Source organism: Netta rufina (genome assembly GCF_964035555.1).
Source record: "Netta rufina genome assembly, chromosome: 12".
Classification (NCBI taxonomy): Eukaryota; Metazoa; Chordata; class Aves; order Anseriformes; family Anatidae; genus Netta; species Netta rufina.
The window spans coordinates 8,354,417-8,373,568 of record NC_140135.1 but is presented as its reverse complement, the minus strand read 5'-3'; the positions used below and the strand labels follow the sequence as shown (position 1 = coordinate 8,373,568).

Here is a 19,152-nt window from a genome sequence, read left to right as displayed (position 1 = left end):
TGTGGCACTGGCAAGATCGAAATATCACCTCTCAATCCCACAAACAGCATTTAAAGCCCTCTGGAGAAACAGCAATCAACACTCCTTAGTGAGAATTCTTCAGTAACTATATTCAGCAATGCTCAGCAGTTTTGATTTAGTAAATACATTGCTCACCCTCTTCAAGTGAATCACAGAATGGTTTGGGTTGGAAGGGACTTTAAAGTCTACCTGGTTCCAACCCCATGCCATGGGCAGGGACACCTCACACCAGACCAGGTTGCCCAAAGCCCAACCCAGCCTGGCCTTGAACACCTCCAGGGATGGGGCATCTGCAGCTTCTCTGGGCAGCCCATTCAGTGCCTCACCACTCTGAGTAAAGAATTTCTTCCTTCTATCTAATCTAAACCTACCCATTACTCCTTGTCCTCTTCACTACACCCCCTGATAAGAGTCCCTCCTCAGTCTGCTGAGAACTTCTATGCTTTATCATACTCATAGCAGGTAAGTACCACTGGAAATCAGCGAGTTTGAGGCAGCTGATGATAACAGAAGTCAGCACAATGTAAGCCAGAAGGCATCTGTCCGCAGAAAGACAGGGCACATTTGATACAGTCGGGAAAAGCACTGAGCCCGACCGCTGTTTGCTCAGCGGCATATTCAGGGCTGGAGGCAAACAAGCGGCGTCATTGTTTTAGGGCCGCGTGCCCCACACAATGAAGCCTCTGCTGCCACAGCTGTCACTTTGGATTTTAATTCATCGTTCTACATTTCAGCAGCCCAGGAAACCCAAAGAGCAAGGGTACTTAACAGACCTGTTCTGGGCTGTTCAAGGGATTGGTGCCTACCTTGTATATTTTTCCATGATACAAAGGTACCTAAGTCGGATGAGAAAGTGCAAGGTCAGGGTGAGCTGTCAGCAGCAGCAACCAACCTGCTCTCCTCCTCAGATCCTCTCCCAGCTGCTCACAGACCTCTGTCCCAGGGGAAACCCCAACTATCGCACCCCACATACGCTGCAGATGTGAGATTAGGCCCACCAGCCCAACCCAGCAAGCCACGTTCAGCTATCTGAATGCCCCTATAGCCGCAACACTAATTTACTCTGAACCAGGTAGCCAGAACTGAAGTGAGCCTGTAAAGACAAAATTGCAGCACATACACATTGAACAGCTATTCTTAGATTCAGAGCTGTGAACTCCAGGCACTGCAGTCTGCAAACACCACCTCGGATGTGCTCAGAGCAAGCCCCCACTCCCTGCAAAGGAGAGCTGAACTATTTGTTTAGACAACATTTACAGAGCCTCAGCACAGCCTGCCTTGGGATTACCATTCTGCCTCAACCCTTTGCTTTAGCAGGACCAGTTTTACAGGTCGCATCAGCCTTTCAATATTGAGGCATAGTTTTAGTCTCTTTCAAAAGATCATGCTTCATACAGAGTTCCATCACAGCACAATTCCTCCTTTTTGCTGTATGCTATTTCCTCTAAACATATGGTTGATAGCCTTAATCCTTGCTGAATTCCTGCAGAGCAAGTCAAGTGGTGGTGCTATGAATGTGACCTTCCCTTCCCCTTTCACCCATGGATGCAAGTTTAGACTTGAACCAGATCTCATCAGCCTGCAGCACGCTGTTACTGCTTTAGCCAGAATTACTTAGCTGTTTTCTCCCTGAATAAGCCCTCTGCAGATCAGGTGATGTGCTCCTCAAGGCTAGAGCTACACAACAGAAACCAAAGTTATCCCATTAGCTTTCTGACCAGCAGAGATTTCTTCACCAAGCACAGGGACCCAAAAACACTTTCGTCCTTCCTAACATACCCTGATACCCAAACCACCTCCAGCCCGCTTCTATCTTAAGTCAAGGTCCACCTTTAAAACAAACCAACTCTTACCGTGCACTTCTTTCCCCCCCTCACATGCTGGGTTTTTTCCTCCAATCAAATGTTTTTTCCAGAAGGTCAATATAGATTACAGAGAGGTAAAATTATAAGCACACAGAACTGTACTTTGAAACCCTGCTCAGCCTGCCACTGAGAGGTACCATCTTCTTAAAATGAGCACAATTAAAACTCAAGTTTGCTAATTGATAAGGTTCTGTGCTTATTAAAGTGCAAAGTAAATATTACTTTGGACTCCGTTAAATCCTTAGCATTCTACGTGTTGGGGAGTATTAAGCGGGATTTGATCATATCTGATCTGGCTATTTATTGTGTTCTGCTGTTTTTATTGGCGGTTTTGTTTTGTTTTTGAACTAAGTTGGCATACCAGCAAGTTTCCACACAGAGCACTGATATAAGCAATAAAGAATTCCTCAGCCTAAACATGTTGGTTATAAGAAAAGAAGTCTCCCAGAGCAGGATGATAAGGTCACTGCAGTCAAGTACAAGCACAATGAAATCTCTGAAAAGGAAAGTTGCTGCTGAAGCCCAGTTTGTCAGTCAGAGAAAGCAGCACCCTAGTTTTTGGTAAGCTTTGCTAACAAATTGGTGCTCTGCTGCTGCAGAAACCCTGAAAGAGAATTTGTGCCACACAGTTCAAAGCACACCCACGGGGCAATTCCCTTCTGGTGAGGAAGAGGAGGGCCCCAACAACTCACTGCAGCACGGGCAGGAGGAGATGACACCCCAGGCAAGCCCTGTGGCCAGGCCCAGAGCTATTTCCCACTGCCTCGGCCTGGAGGAAGCTCTTGCCCTCGTTTGGTTTCACTGGATAGCATATGATGACAGCAAAAGCAGAAATGAAGGCAATTAGGAAACCCAGACTGTGAATTCACTGTTAGCACAGCTACAGCCGTTACAGAAATGGCAGGAGTCACAGTTGCGCAAAAACTGTTCCTTAACTAGCAGGCTACCATCACCTCTACTTCCAGACGATCGTACAGAGCCACCACAGGAGGCCAGAAGGAAACCCAGCCCAAAATGGGGTTCAAAGGGCAATGAGACCAGCTCATCTCCTGTGTTTGAGCCCACACTGTGGCACCGGTCAGAACAAGACAAGGAACACCCAGTACTTCACAACACCACCAAAGCCATCTACTGGCAGGTCGCTCCCTCTGGGCCATGCCACACCAAGAGCCTGCGATGCTGGTCAGGTGAGTGTGGGGCTGCTGGTGCCCTGTGCCCCAGGCAGGGGCCAAAGCCCCACGGGGAGAGGAATGAGAGCAGGGGCTAGCCGCCAACGGAGACAATAGACAAAGATCTCAAGTGCAAAGAGAAAATGGGTGTAACAGGAGAGAAAGTAATGGGCTAAAACAAAGGACAAGGAGGAAAGGCAACAGCAGCAACAAGCTCGGCCCTGTAGTTGTGCTAGAACATGTCCAGGAGTCACGCAGCTGCAACAAGCAGCTTAACAAAAGCTGTCTTCTCCAGAATGTCACCGTCCTGGTTGTCAACAGTTTGGCTGGGAAGTTTCAACATGCCCTGGGGCCTGTAACCTGCCACGTAGGATAATCAGGACAGCGAGAGCCACTCCAACATAAATCCCTCGGCAGAAAGCTGAGGGCAGCACAGAAAGGAGGAAGCTCCTCTTGGAGCAGATGGCTCGTTTCAGGAGGCAGCTGCCAGTGGGATTAAGATGCTGTAAGACTCCCAGCAGCCAGGGTGGTGAAAAGGACAGGGGCACAGGGGCTTTCCCTTCAAGAACAGCTCCAGCAGTGTAAAAGGAGCTCCTCAGAGCTGCGGGGTTACACAAGCATGCAGCAAGCAGAGCTCAGGGCAGGGATGCTGCTGTCAGGTCAGTAGGAGAAACTCACCCAGCGGTAGCCAGATCCCGACAGCATTTGTCAGTGGATGATTTCATTACACCAGAAAGCTCTGCCTCAGAGGCCAGAACTTATCCACATTCTGGGTTTTAAATTCTTAAAGTGGAGCACAGAGTCACACATCTCATTAAGATAGCACACAATGAGCCTCCAGAGGCAGCCGCCAATTCCTTGTCTCATCGCTCACCTCCACTGCTGACAGAAACCCTCCCCAGCCCTTGTGAGAGGTGCAGCTGCAAGTACACAATTGTTTTCCAAGCCAGCCCAAGCTTTAAGACTCGCTATTCATTTCCACTGCTGTGTTTCTCTCAAGATGGGGCCGCCCAAAGCGCTGCCACCTGGCAGAGGACAAGCACAGCAGCGAGACATCGTACGCGGATCCGAAAGCTTGGGGTACAGCAAGCAGAGAAAGCTCACCCCTGGCCCTTGCGGACAGGGCACCTGTTCTCGCTGCTGCCAGAAGCCAGACAGCCCAGGGCTGTGTCTCAGGAAACAGCAGCTTGAAATAGAGCCAAAACTCATTCTTCATTTGAAAGATGGGCAGCCCGGGGAGGGAACACGCTGCTGGCAAGCGGGAGGCTCTCTGCAAGCAGGAGAGCGGCTCTGCCATCAGCCCCTGCGAAATGGAAACGACCTTTCACAGGGCTTTACCCTCACCGCGTTTTGCTGGCGAAAAACGGAAAATCAGCCCCGTCTCGGGCTTGCCGGCTTCAGAGCCGGACAGCACGCAGCATACGGGCTGAAAACCGGGGAAAGAGCCCAAATCCGAAAGCCCCGGCCCCCACCCGCCCCCGGCCGCCTCTCACCGACGTGGGACATGGGCAGCACGTCGTTGCCGGTGCCTCGGTAGTTGTAGATGACAGCGGCGGCGGCGCCGCGCTGCGCGGCCACGCGGATCTTATCGGCGAAGCTGCAGCCGCCCCCTCGCTGGATCAGGGCGAGCCAGCCGGGGCCGGAGCCGCCGGCCGGGGGGGCCCCGCTGAAGTTGGTGAGGGAGCTGCAAGCGTTGAAGCCGTCGTGGCCGTCGGGCAGCACCAGCAGCCCGGCGGCCGCCTGCAGCGGCGAGTCCTGCCCGTACAGGCCGCCCTCGCCCGCCTCCCAGCCGCTCCGGTTGCCGGCCGAGCCGTCCTCCCACGACACGTTGAGCCACGCCGTCCACACCGCCGCTGCCGCCCAGCTCCCCGGCGCGGCGCCCAGCAGCGCGCCCAGCGCCAGCAGCGCGGTCCCCGCCGCCATCTCCCGGCACGGCCCCGCACGGCTCGGCCCGGCCCGGCCCCGCCGCCTAAATCGGCGCGGCCCCGCCGCCGCCTCCGCCCACGGGGGAGGAGCGGGGCCGCCCCCGCTGAGGGGTCCCCGGGCGGCCGGGCGCTGAGGGGAGGTTGGGGTTCGGCTGCTCCTCGGAGGCGATTGTGAGGTTGGGAGGCTCCTCTCCTAGGGGCTGCCGTGTGGGGGTTGCCCCCAGAAGCAGGAGCCGCTCTCCAGATTGGCCTCGTGTCACTACACACAGGGTGGCCCTCTTGGTGGAGCCTATTGTTTAGAAAGAATTATTTCTTGTGTAGTGACGGATCTGCTACTGCCTCTGTAGCCATGACCAAAATTCACAGTGTTAGGGATTAGAAGGGACCTTGAAAGATGATCCAGTCCCAAACTCTAAGCACAGAGTCAAACCCTTTGTGGTACAAGCTGGCACCGCTTGTTTTTTCACACACGGCCTTCTGGCTGGTCCCAAATCCACACGGCTGATAACCGGTACCTCAGCGCAGACCTACAGCACCTATTTTCTTTCACATACACATGTGCTGAGTGCAGGACAACCGGCGTTGGGCAACCAAACCCAGCCCTGGGGACACCACTGGAGTTGGGCCAGGTGTGAATAACAACTGGGGGGCAAGGGACTCAAATCCAGTCCCCACACCAGTGACCACCCTGCTGAGTATGCCGCTTGCCAGTACAGCACCTGGCGAGGCTTCTGTAGCTCAGGAGCACAGGGAGATCAAAGTTTGGTTTTGCTGCTGAAATAGAAGCACAGCACGAGTAGGTGAAGCAATTTGCTAAAGATCAATATTGCTAAATACGCAGAGCTCACTGAGCTCTGTCCAAGCCTAAACAAGCCTCTCATTTTCTCATTCCACATGTAAGCAGACAACTTATTGCAACAGCATCTCTTGCTATGATAAGAAATATATCTTTAAGAAATCAAATACATGTTTTTGTTTTGAAATCTGCTCCATATAGGCACAGGGAACAACTTAACGACACCCTGAAAACATAGCCAAGCTTTATAGGATGGAGAGGACCCAAACCACTCAGCTTCAAATACCTTTGGAGCTTTAGGGATGTTTAGCTCTGGCATTTTCACCAAGACAAAATTGGACCAAAGACAAAAACTCTTGAGGATACAAAGCTTCCTACAGCCCTGGGGCTTTTAAGTGTGAGGCTTTGGCTCAGCAGCAGCGTTTTGCTTCTCCATACAGTTTGTAGCAGGATTAAAATAAAGAGACAACATGGCAGATGTTAGGGCTGCAGCTTCATGTGTGGAAACGTTTTTTTGCAGTGAGAAGAATGCGGGGAGCAGCCCCGTGGGGCATCGTAGCGGTGCTATGCTGAGGGACAGCTTCTTGTCCACTTCAGGCTTCATCTGGTAATAAATAACTTCCCCGCTCTTTGGCAGCTGTTGTGCAACATGCACGCTATCCAGGACAGTGTCTGGTGGCAAAATATCCACAACATACTTGGTTAATCCCACCAAAACGAACACAGAGACTAAACTTGAACTTCTTACCATGCAGTGTAATAACAAGCAACAATCCCTCTAGATGTGATAGCAGATGCTGCCATGGCATTATTTCACTACCAAGTTTCTGACCACTTGTTCAGGCAATGCTTCCACTTGCTTGAAAATAACCAAGTGAGTAAACAGCTGGCACAAACACCAAGGTTGTTCACTGTGTTTGGGGAATTTCTCAAGTTAGAAAAGCAAAGGAAGTCAAATGTTTGTGCTGGGAAAAGAAGTAGATGCTTGTGTTGATTATGTTCAGTCCTTCAGAGTAAACACTGGTAGCTCAGGCCTACTTCACTGGGCAGAGACCACCTGCAGCTGGTCAGCGGCCCTCGAGCATAGTTAGTGTCTGCTCCGTGCCCACACACCTGAGAAGAGCTGGGTGACAGCACTGGTATGGTGTCAGAGCACACAGGGACATACTGGCAGCAAACTGAAGTGAGAATGTTTTAAAAACAGCATGCAAATTATATGCGTTTTAAGCTACGTGTCTAACACTACCAACTTGCCGGGCTCTCATTGTTAATTAAATCTTCTTCCAGAATGGTAATTAATAAACAGGTCTGCAGACTCACTGAAGTGTATCCTTTACTCATGTTCAAAAAATATAGTTTGTCTGAAGGCGTTCAGTTCAGTTGCTCATAATTCCCAAGAGAAAAGGAGCATCTGGAGTAGCATGCAAAAACAATAACTACCACTAGAAATCCTGGTGGGATCAAGCAAGAGGAGCCCTGATAGATTTTTGTGTTTGTTTTGCCCCTGATTTTTTTCCTTGACATAAAAATCTGAGATTTTATAGATTTTGGAGAAAACACATTTTGTGCTGGAGAAAAGAGGCCAGACTTTGCAGCGGCTGTGACAAGTCATACAACATATTTACAAGTTGTACAACATACCTCTGCTGCACTTATTTGCAAGAGCTTTCTAAAAGTTTCTGAAAATAAAAGCACCGTAGCCCATGATGACCTAGCCCAAAATGACAGGATAAGAAACACTAAAGAGCTCCCACAAAATTAGAAGCAGAATTACATCTAAGGTGGGTTCTGCACGAAGGCATTTCTGGCACAGATCTGATTTTGTTTAACCTTAGAAGATTTTATTGTTTAAAAACCTAGGCCGCTGCCTAATTTTGCTTATAAATATATATATTTTTCCCATGGCTACTAGGGGAGTCTCTGAGAAGTTCAAAAAATAGGGCAGCACTTTCAGATACAGTGAAATTTTGAGAATGCTTTCCTTGACTTCTACAGGTATGGACCCTATCATCACCTGCAGCTTTATCTTACTTGAATAAATATTTAAGCATCTTTTTTTTTTTTTTTCCCGGAGGTTAAAAAAAAAAAAAAGAGTATGCTAAATATTGCTTTTTAACGTCAAGCCAGATCATTCGGGTCATATTGCTGATGAAAGACCTGTATGGTCATGACCTTCAAAACTACATTTGTTTCTCATTCAAATACCCAACAACATGTCTTTGGAGGAGAGCTCACAAGGACACAAGAAATCTCTTCTGAGGCTAAGTGTTACAGCAGTTGGCACCAAACACTCCAGGCCCTGTATATGGAACTGAAAGCATCTCTGAGCTTTCTCCACTAAATAACCCAGTGGAAAGGAGAAGCATTTGCAAAAGTGGAAAAAGAAAAGAAAAAAAAAAAAAAAAAAAAAGGAAAAAAACACCCTAAAATGAAAACAAGGACTCAATGACCTGGGACAAAAAATCATGAACAAATGTTACCCTGAATCACAAGTTAAAGACAAGAGATGCTGCATTTCCTTACCCCAAACCAGCTCATGGCCACAGCCAGCAATGGAAGGGACTTGGGTAGGTGACTTGTTCCAGAGTAGGCAACTGTGTGGGTAAAGCAACCGAAGTTTTTAATCCAACTGAAAAAAACAAGGTGTAGCAATGGAGCTTGTGGTCCTTTGTCCCTTTACAAAGAGGGCAGGTTTGGGCTGGAGGAGGTGTAGAGGCTGGAAACCTCTCCACTTCCTACCTGTGGGTTGCAGGGGATTTCAGAAGGATCTGTGGTGATTCTTCTAATTGGCTATGGAAGACACAGCTTGCCAGCTCCAGCTAAGTTTCACTATGAATCTAGGAGCTTGTTTGGCTCTAACACAGCTTGGAAACTCCAGTATACACCTCTCCATTCACTGGAAGTGGGGAAAAAAAATGTTAATCAGATTGCCCTGTTTGCTGGAACTGAAGTAATCCACTTGGCTCATGAGATGTGCACAAAAGTCTCCTGTGCCAGAGAAGCAAATACTCTTTTTCAGTAGTTCTTGCAGAGTGGGAGCAACTGTTGTGACAGTGCTACATGTGCCCTCCACTACCCCAGGGAAAACGGGTAAAACATTGTTCGCAGAGGCAGAAGATGTGCAAGACAGAGTCTCACACAGTGACCAAAGCTCACATGTGTTCTTTCTACCATCAAATAAACTCATGACTTCATGAAATTACTTTTTCCATCTATCATTTCAACAGAGGTTGTTTGATAAATAGAAATAAGCAATACCTGGGAAATGCCAGAAAATTAAACCGAAGATACAGACATTCCCCAGAGGTGACTACAAAGAGCCTTGAGCAAGCAAAGCATCTAGAATTCCCCTGACAAATTAAAACAAACAAACAAAAAAATTTTCAAGAAAGGCAGAACTCACAAGACAACATGATTTCAATCTGTTTCAGTTTCAGATGGAGCTAAGCATGACGTTACTCAGGCCTGTTGATTCAGTGGTGGTCTTTATTCAGCAATGGTGGAGTTTCCAAGCAGGGGGCTGAATCAGTTGTTCCTTTCCCTGAGGCACATTGGGCAACCTCCATCCAGCCTGGGGACCAACATTTTCCATACCATGCACATAATGCAGTTGATCAAATGATCAAATCAGATGACTGGAAGGCTGAACACATCCACAAGAGCAGAACACGTTGACACTCGGCCCTCTGAGGAAGAGTACAGTACAATTTAAAATATTTGCCCTTCCTGAGTTGGTTTGTGCTGATGCACAGACTGTTAGGCCACACGTTGCAGCTACTTGCAGGAATCAGTGGTACATCCCTGAGGAGCTTTGGCATCCAAGGCCAACCCGTGGCTGTCTTCAGTTCTGACTTCACCTCCATCAAACCTCCACAGACCTCTGTGAAAAGCCTTCACAAAGTCCTACAGGGAAAGGTTAGCAGTGACTCCAGCTGGTCCTGAATCCTTGTTTACAGGACAGAGCCAAACACAGGAAAGCTCTGAATGGGAGCTTTTAAGATCACACAACTGCAGAAGCTCAGCTGTCAGCATAATTAGGACAGAAGTTGTGACACACTTCAGTGACCACAGCAATGTCAGTGGGGACTTTGCCAACAGCCTCAACAGGCTGGGGATGTGCCAGGCTCACACATACCTTACATCTACCCCCAAAGTTGCTGACAAGATGCCAGGGTGCACACCACCCACCAGAAACTACCCCCAGAGAGGGACCTGGGAAGAGAAAACAGCATTAAAATGGGAATAAATAAATAAATAAATGTCAGGAATGGGAAAACCATCCCTGACAGGGTGCATGAGATTCTGGCTGCCAGTGCTTTGAGCTGGCTGCAGCTCAGGGCTTCGGGCCTTCTCTGAGAAGGCTGTGGCGTTGTCTAAACCAAAGACTGTCTCCACACTAAACGATTTGTCCCTGTATTTTTATTTTTTTTTGTTCTGAGGTTTATTCTGGCATGTGACTTCAAAGCATGACAGGCCTGAACTGCAAGGTCTGGCGCTAGAGGCAGTGCTCCTTTCAGCCTGAGAGAGAGGAGGCCTCACACCTGGGTTTAGGCTCAATGATGCCTCCCAGTGTGTGCTTCTTTCAACATCTCCTCCTTTAGATGGAAGAAACTGTAAGCCACAGGTATTTTTTTCGTCTGTGCCTTTTTGCACCTTTGTTTAGGCAAGTTCTGAGTTGAACCAGCCCAGCTGCAGCTTGAGAGAATGCTACAGGGTGAAGGCCGAGTGTGAACACAGCATATCTATAAAGGTACCAAAAATTGTATTTCAGTTGTATATGTATGTCATAATTATGTACAAATAAGGTTTGTATTTCATGTTTTTCTCACTCTTTGTGGAATGCATGTGGTGCTACACTTTCACCTAGGTGAACTTTTATGGCTCTGTCAACGTAGCTGGAGAGCCTCACTGAAAACAGCAGCAGATTTTCACTGAAAACAGTGGTTGCTACAAACAAATTACGGGGCCATGTAGCCTGAGAACACCTGACAATATTTAGGCTTAATTTTAAAATGAGGTAGTAACAAAAACATCTACAAAAAACATGGTGCACCTTATCACACCTTTGCTGACCCAGAGTTTCCATGTGCAAATGGTATAGTCTACAGTCCACCAAAATCAATGGAAATACTTCTACCAGTTTTGTAAAGCATAAGATTCTTTTTCCTCTGTAAATACCCTGTATAAATCCTTAGTTAGAAAGTCAGATGGGTTAGGATATAAGCAGACAGGGCAGTAAATTTCAACAGGAATTTTAAAAGAAAGGAGGCTGGTCCCAAAAGAGATTTAGTGAAATTTGGGCCCAAAATGTGTTCTAAAAGCCCCTGATCAGCTGCTGCTTAGATCAGCTCCAAAATCTGCTGGTGATTCATTTTTGGTTTTGTTTTTTAAAGGAGTCCTGCTTGTCAATTGTATAGTTTTCCTTTCTGTGCTTATCCCTCTTCCCCTCAGACAACTTTCCTACTTGTCTACACTGACAACCAATTTCAGAAAAATTGAGCTAAAAGCTTGGCAAATTCAAGAAGTTTCCCACAAGGTTTTTTACCTCAGCAGCTGGTGAGAAAACAGAATGCCTAGCTGGCTCCCACAGGGAGAGGCTGAAAACCCAGGTTTAGCTACCACATGTAGCCTTTGGACAGCCAGCTCCTTGCTGCCTCTGCCCAGTGAGAGGCCCACTTGTGAGAAAGTTAGTTTTATTGTTTCAAGGAACAAGGAAGCAAAAAGGACTCCTCAACTGGTGCTGGGAACAGAAGTGAAGTCATAAGGCTGGGAAAGGGGAAAAGCAGAAAGATTTACCCGTGTGGAGTCAGAAGGGGTACAGGGACACAGGGGATGGTTGTTAGGACAAAACCACACTTTGTTAGTTGTGTTACTCACATCATAATTTATTTGCTTCAAGCTCCCACTGTCCTGCTTCTAGATGTGCTTGCCCCTACCCAGATGGATGCCACTGACTGCTTTCCTGCAGTACCACAAACACAAGAGGAGCATTGCACACCAGCACAGTTTGGAGCATGGGGGTTTTCAGAGAAGCAGGAGAATAGATTTGAATCGTCTCAGCTGATAAAAGGAACCAAGCCCAGCTCCTCTGTAGTGTGTCAGTACACTGAGCACCTGGAGAAAAAGGTCTCAATCACTCTGTGCTTCACCAGGAGGGATCGTCCCATGACATATTGAGAGAAAATGTATGAAATTCTTAAATCCAGCTGGTATCCAGGCTCTGAGTCAGCCTGGGCAAGGCCCCCAAACCACAGGATCCTTAAGAGGAGGTCAAAATTTAAACTAAATCTGCCTTGTTAAGTTTCTTCTTAGCTAGTGATGCCTAGCTCCTTGCTCAGGCAGTTACACTCAGGCAGTTCACAGCCTCAATGCCTTTTATTGATCCTTCTAAGGTTTTTCCACTGCAGTTCCACTCTGGAGAAGAGGTACCAGGAGCTGACTCTCACTGGTGTACTGACTCACACTACCGAAGAGTTGGGCTTGGTTTCTTTTATTAGCTGAGACAATTCAACTCTCACCTGGCAATGTCCCTAAGAGATGGTGACTACCAGGTTTGCATCATTATGTTTTTTTGGAGCTGTAACAACTCACCCAACTTCAACCGCAATGGCACAACTGATAAGAGGTTACACTGATAAGTGACTAATGAGAGCTGCGTATGTTCTATAGCAAACTAAATGCTTGCAATTAGACGCCAGACTGATTGACTTGATTAGATGCAAATACATCTTTTGGTGTTTCCATCAGGTTATTGTGCATCATTAAACAGAGGATGACAACTTTCGTTTTTTAGGGGAAACAGCCAGGAGGTCGGTTTCTCTTGGTGGTTCTGGCAGTTAAGGTTTTTCAAAGCTTTTCCTGAGCTTTGACAACAGAGGAAGCCCACTAGAGAGCCACACTATGGTACCAGTACAAACCTTCCACTGTTTTTCTAAGAAGCAGAATTTGGGCTCCCTGTATACATTTACCATCAGGTATATGGACAAACAAGTAGATCACAGTATGTCATCACCTGAAATAAACCCAGTGCTCATCACATTGATTATCTTGGAAGCTAAAGGAACAGCAATAAATACCAATGAGGTGAGGGACTGGGCTTTGTTGGCTACAAGTCATGGGAGACCTGGAAAATCCAGACCTGAATGCAGCTTGCTGGCAGCATGTGCTCTGTGGAGGTGGGCACAGCCTGCAGGGATTTTCCTGGTTGCCTGGGGAGAAGTAGGGAGCCCATGTGGAAGGAAAAGGCTGGCTGCTCTGGAAATCGGACAGTCCAACCCTCCTCTTGATCAAGTGCAGCTAGAGACATGCCCAGGGCTCTGTCCCATCGGGTTTTGAGTATCTCCAAGGATGGAGACTCCACAGTCTCCCTGTGGTCAGCCACCCTCACAGTGAAAAAGTGTTTTTCTTGTATGGCAGTTTCTGCCTGTTGCCTCTTGTTCTTTCACTGGGAATCACTGAGAAGAGTCTGTCTCTGTCATTCCTTGCCCCATCAGGAATTTGTTCACATGGATAAAGTCTCCCTGAGCCTTCTTTTTTCCACACTGACCTGCCCTGGGGCTCTCAGCCTCTCCTTGTATTGACTGGTCCAGCTGGTGAAGGACTGGGTGCTTCCACTTCCCAGCCACTGCACTCAGTGCAGAGAAGCATGGAGTTACTGAGACAATTTTCCCTGGCAATAACAGATGGAGGAATTTGGTCCACACAAAGAGTACACTGACTTCATGGAGGCACTTGGGCTGCTGTTAGCAGAGCCATTTACTTCAGAAAGACTTAACAAAAAGGGAAGTACATGGCATCTGCTCTGTGGCAGTTCATTTGTTTTCACCTACAGGTCCCACAGGCTGCTCCGAGCTTGGACAGAGTACCTGGCTTTTTCTATACCAAACAGAGAGGATCACCGAAAATGTGTTGTAAAACAGAGATTACTCTAAAGTTCAAATGAGCAATGATATTTTAGAGAGTTAAGATGCAGAATCTGAGCAGGATTTTATACCAGTTTTCAAAACAAAAGCTAAAACCAAATTCCATTTTCAAGCATTTATCCCACAAGTTTTTGATAGCTATTGCATCAGTAGCTAGCAAGATCCTATCTCAAAGTACTTCTGAGATAAGAAAAGTAATACCTGGAGTCTGTAGAATATCCTGGAAACAAGTTGGAAGGAAGTACAGATCCACAAAAACTCTTTTCAGTTAGTGTATTATTCAGAATTGCCAATTACGTCTGGTGTATGAATAAGCTGATATATCTACTTTGTCCTGTTATACAATGGTTCTGCCAGGTTAATGATCTTCATGAGGCTTTAACCAGCAGATTTCCCTTTCACCGAGTCTTATCAAAGCCCATGGAGAAAACACATCAGAACTCAGTTGACATTGTAGCTTAGTTGCTACATGGGCATAGCATCCAAATGTCAGCAGTAATGATATATATACATATATTCTGTACTCCTCTATCCTGCCTCCTCTCCTGTCTTCTCTTGTAAATGAACAGGAAAAAAAATATAAGACCATACAGCCCTCTACCGACCCATGCCAGTACTGCTTAAAAGCAGGGACCAAACCCAGCTGTTCAGTGTCTTTGCAGAGCACAGCTATTCTGCTACTATCCATGGTCCGATACTTCTTATTATAAAAAGAAGCTCCAAAATATTTTGTTTATATTTGAATGTGGCTCAAAAAACTTGATAATTCCCTTAATTTTCATTTAAATGTTGAGGCACTGCACTGGAAAAATGCTGTTCCAGATTCATATTCCATTGCCTTTCCAGAGAAAATCATACAAGTGCTGGAACTTGTATGTACTAAAAAGAGATATTTTAATTGTTTGTTTGTTCTCCTAGCAAGAGCTTAGTCTCTGTATCATTGAACCAACCTAACTTTATGCAAATAAGACATAACCACCTACAGAAAAATCTTCCAGATTAAACGAGAGCATTTTCCCATCAATGATTTGTGTAATCAGAGAGAGATCAGGAAAGATGTTGCCAACAGCTTGACCTCTGAAATTTTCTGTTAGTAAAAGCTAATACTGTATCACTTTTATCTTATGGCTGTGTGTATAATGATAAACCAATACCCACAATCATGTCAAACTGACAGCAGGCAGAAAGAGCTGCCAGAGACAATGAGGAAGGAGTCACCAAGAACAGACTTTTTTTTCTCTTTGTCCCTTCCCAGCAACTTGAAACATTTCCTGGACACCCAAACTTTGCCCAGAACTAACTAGCTAATTGCTGTAAAATTAAGCAGATGCTTTTTGATGTGAAATACATACCTAATATTGCACTGCTGTAATGGAGAACAAGGCTGGTTAGAAATCTATTGATTTCATGTTAGTCAGAAGGAAGGAGGAAGGAAAAGCGAAGGAGAAACTGTGACCAAGGCCCAAAGTCCTAATAAGTAACCCAGGTGACAGAATTCCGATAGACTTATTTATCTGCTACTATATTCCTGTATAGATGGTGTGGTTGCCAACGTCAGGGCTGACCCGAGTGAGAGCCGAGCAATGATACCGGGGCTGCTGTTCCTTTTTTAATCAGGAGCTCAGATCACGGGCAGCAGCAGGGTAGATTTTCTCTCAGTGCCCTGCCAACAGGGCATTTTACCTCTAAAGGCTCCAACCCAAGCAAGGGAGAGCACTCATCACCGAGCCCCACAAACCTCTCTGTATGATGCCATCATTGGCAGATTCCACCCATATGCTACATTTCCTTCCCCAGCTCTGTGAACAAGTCTACTACAGAAAGCTAAATCATTTCTAAGCACGCTCTTGTTCCAAGCGCTGCGCAGCAACGACCACTCCCCTCACAGGCACTTTCTGTTTGACCCCAAAAGTACAATGCCACACTTTGCAGGCAGGGAAACAAACACAGGGGAAAGATGCACCTCTGTTGATTAGATGAAGTCAAGAACTCATCTCACTGAAGTAATTTACCCTCGCTGTATTTAACACGTGTGAGTCCTGCACAGGTTTATTAACTTTATTTGACATGAAATAGAGCCTAATAACTAGATTTCAAAGGAAGGGGATATATCTTACCATAAAAACCCTATAAAAATCACTAGTCTTTGAGAAGACTAAGTTAATTTAGGGACTTAACATGTTAGAATATGCAGTTAATTAATACTAAGGTATTACAAGTCTCATGAAATACATTCTTGGGTATGTGATACTTCTGTTGCTTTCAATATTTTTTTTTTTTTTTAGAGAAAAACACATCAGCAATACTAGGATCTGCTTTTAGAGCCCATCCTAAACAAGCACCTTGTTGCTGGAACCTAGTCTAACCGCCCCGGTTGTGACACCCGAGGGAACCTCAGTGTCCAGGCAAGGCTCCCACCCGCTCCCTGCCTGGTACCTTACAGAGACCCTTGTGCAAGGCATGGGGTGGTGCAGAGCCACCCTGCTCCGGGCCAGCTCCAGTCCCCAAGCCTGGCAGGTACCCGTTGTTCAGCTCTGGGAAGCCAGCACATTCCTTTTTTGTTTGTACGGCAGTAGTGTGAGCTGACAAGCTCCACAAACAACCCCAAAAAATCAAGGTAACTCAAATCTTTCTGTGCTGGCCACTAATATCTAAATTGCTTTCTCCAGTTAGAAGAAAATATTTGGTTTATTGGCCATGACACATTTAAGCTCCATTCGCATACACTAGCTCAGCTCTATCGTGCTGTCTGGTATCAGATATCAGCCAGTTGATTGGGCATTACAAGGCACGGCACTTTCAGTGCCATACAGCGCGTGCGTTGTGCAATCCCTTAGGATGCATTTTGCTGGAGCTGGACTCCTGCACCTCACATGATGGTTAGGTAAAGCACCTGCACTGCTGCTACAGCATGGGAGGTGCTCACTGAGACTCTGAACCAGCCTGCTCAAGGGCTGTGCTGGCTGACTCCTGCAAACTGCATGGCTGTGGGTGTCATACCCAGAAACCTCCTCATGTAGCAATCCAAAACAGTACCAGGGAGGTGATAAGTAAAATGCTGGCCCAACTCTGCATGGAAAGCTTCTCAGTTTGCTCACAAAACCAGGCAAACTTTGACTTAAGCCAAAGAATTCCTAGTGCAGTGCTACCAAAGTGTACTTCAGGAAAGTAGCTATGTATATATTGCTTTTTACTAAAATTTTTATTATGCAGCTTGACCTAGAGAAGCACAGAATTAAAAGCCAAGCAATACAGTGTCACAGTTGGCTTCTTTTCCTTTGTGATAGATTCATAGCTATTAGGGCCAGAAGGTGTGATTAGAATAATTTTGTCTAACCTTTGGTTAAGGAATCTCAGAAGAGGCTGGGATCAGCTACTATTCAGAAAGGATTTTAAAAAAGATTAGAGGAAAGAAAAAAAAAAAGGACAAGCTTTGCAAAGCATGTGCCTGTGCTTCAGATACTTGGAGGCTAGTTTGTTTGTGTCCTCCAGCCCTGAAATGTAAACTATTGCCTTCACAGCAGACACTACATGCTTCTTTACGTTACTGTCCAGAACAATTTATGTGCTGTAAAAGTATAAAATGGGTATATAGTCATATAATAATATAATATATAAATACATAATAACTCCAGAATCACGGTTGGGCTACACCTTACCAAGCTCACAACATAAACAGCAGAGTATATATCAACAAGTCAAGTCTCAGATTTATTTCATAATGCTTTTTTTTTTTTCCCATTCCCACCCACAAACACCAACGCTTCCTTACAGTCCCATTGTGCTGTCCTGGACCAAACCCGAGAGAAATGATCATGTTCTGGTGCTTTACGCAGCAGTACTCACCGATATGCGACATGGGAATGGGGTAACTGCTTTTGTCCGGTGCGTTGTAGATCACAGCTGCTGTTGCACCCCTTCTGGCTGCCACCTTAATTTTTTCAGCAAAAGTGCAATTGCCTCTTTCAATCAGTGCTATCCACGGCGGTTCCGTGACGGTGAACTGAGTGTTTGAGTCACAGGCTTGAAGGTTAGCAGCTCTAGGAATGGCCACCGAGCCCTGAGCGCTGAGCAGGGGGGAGCTTAACCCGTACAGGCCACATTCACACTGCTCAGACACAGACCTGTTACTGGTGCTGTTGAAATAGAACAAACTTACAAAGGCGTTCACAAGAACCGTCTCTGTAGGCTTGAATAAAATACTAATAATCACCAGGAGGCAGAAAGAACTGAACTTACTCTCCTGCCTCATTGCTTATTCATATAAGCGCAAAATTTAGATGCCTACAGATATTTTCAGCTAGCGGTGGCCACTGTCAGCCCTCAGCCTGCCGACCAGTTTGAAATTTCAGTTCCACCAGGAACCTGACACCACCTACATAAATCCTCGATGCGTCAGCGTGCTTATCTGGAGTGGGGGCTGGGAGAGAACCCAAGCGACACACCTGTGTATTGTTAGGCAGACGTGCAGAATAAAGGAACCTCTAAGTAACTTCTGGCTCTAACTTTCTGCTCCTCTGTCACCACATGCCATCCCCTCCCTAGCTCCCCCCACCATTTCTGGCCAAATTCCGGCCCTGATGCTGTTTCCTAAGCCCCCTGCTCCAGGAAGTCTCCAGTTTCAACCTGAATGTCACTCCTGAAGGACCAGATCATCTTTCATTCAGTGATGCAAGCTCTTGCTTCACAATATGATCTGGGATGCAAATGACCTCGTTAAAAAGGTCAAAAGTGGAGGGAAATATTATTAAAAACAAACAAAACAACCAACCTCAGCTTACACACTAAAATAAACAAGTCGTTTTTCCTCCTCTTCTTCCTGACTGTTTCAGTCACCTACTCTATCAGGTCCAGCTTGTTCTGGTGTTTATAAGTAACCAATTTTAACATTGATTCATACCAATGCAAGAGATGTAGAATGACATAAACTGATCAAAGAAACCTTTTTCAGCCCTGTTTTCCTACCTTAGCTCACTTTCACAATTCTTGCTGAGATGTCTGAACGATTCTCACACTCCAGTTTGGATATACACTCTATAGATACTTGCCCTAATTTCAGAGCTGTATTCCGTAGCAATCAGTAGTACTGACTCCTATCTTCCTACATGTTAGGTTTTCATTTTTTTCTATTGCAGTGCCATAATTCTGTAGATCATAATGAAAATTAAAGACAAATCAAAAACTCAAGGCCTTTTTCCAGCTTCTCTGCAAGTCATGCTGAGCAGTGTTGAAAGCCACGAGCAGCTACAATAGGTTGCATGTATTTTGACGGAAGCTTGACCTAGTTCTCTTGTAAAGATTCTTTGAAAGAGTCAACAAGACTCTGGAGGAGATTCTTGAAATACTGGAACAGCTTTCAGAAGGAACATTACAAAATTGAAGGAAAGAATCCAAGACACTTACAGATATTAACTTATTTATTTATATTGTCCTGTTTACAGTGTTACACTATTT

The 19,152-nt window shown here is 46.1% G+C and overlaps 1 protein-coding gene across 1 annotated transcript in view; it reads right to left on the bottom strand.

Annotated features, from left to right (window-relative positions):
• RNF128 (ring finger protein 128) overlaps nt 1–4,978 on the bottom strand; it is a gene marked incomplete at its 5' end in the record, with an annotated part of 28,078 nt that extends 23,100 nt beyond the window's left edge. Inside the window, 1 exon segment of the mRNA XM_084293942.1 lies at nt 4,549–4,978. Within this exon segment, the coding sequence (XP_084150068.1) occupies nt 4,549–4,978 (430 nt within the window).
• Nucleotides 4,979–19,152: the final 14,174 nt, after the last annotated feature.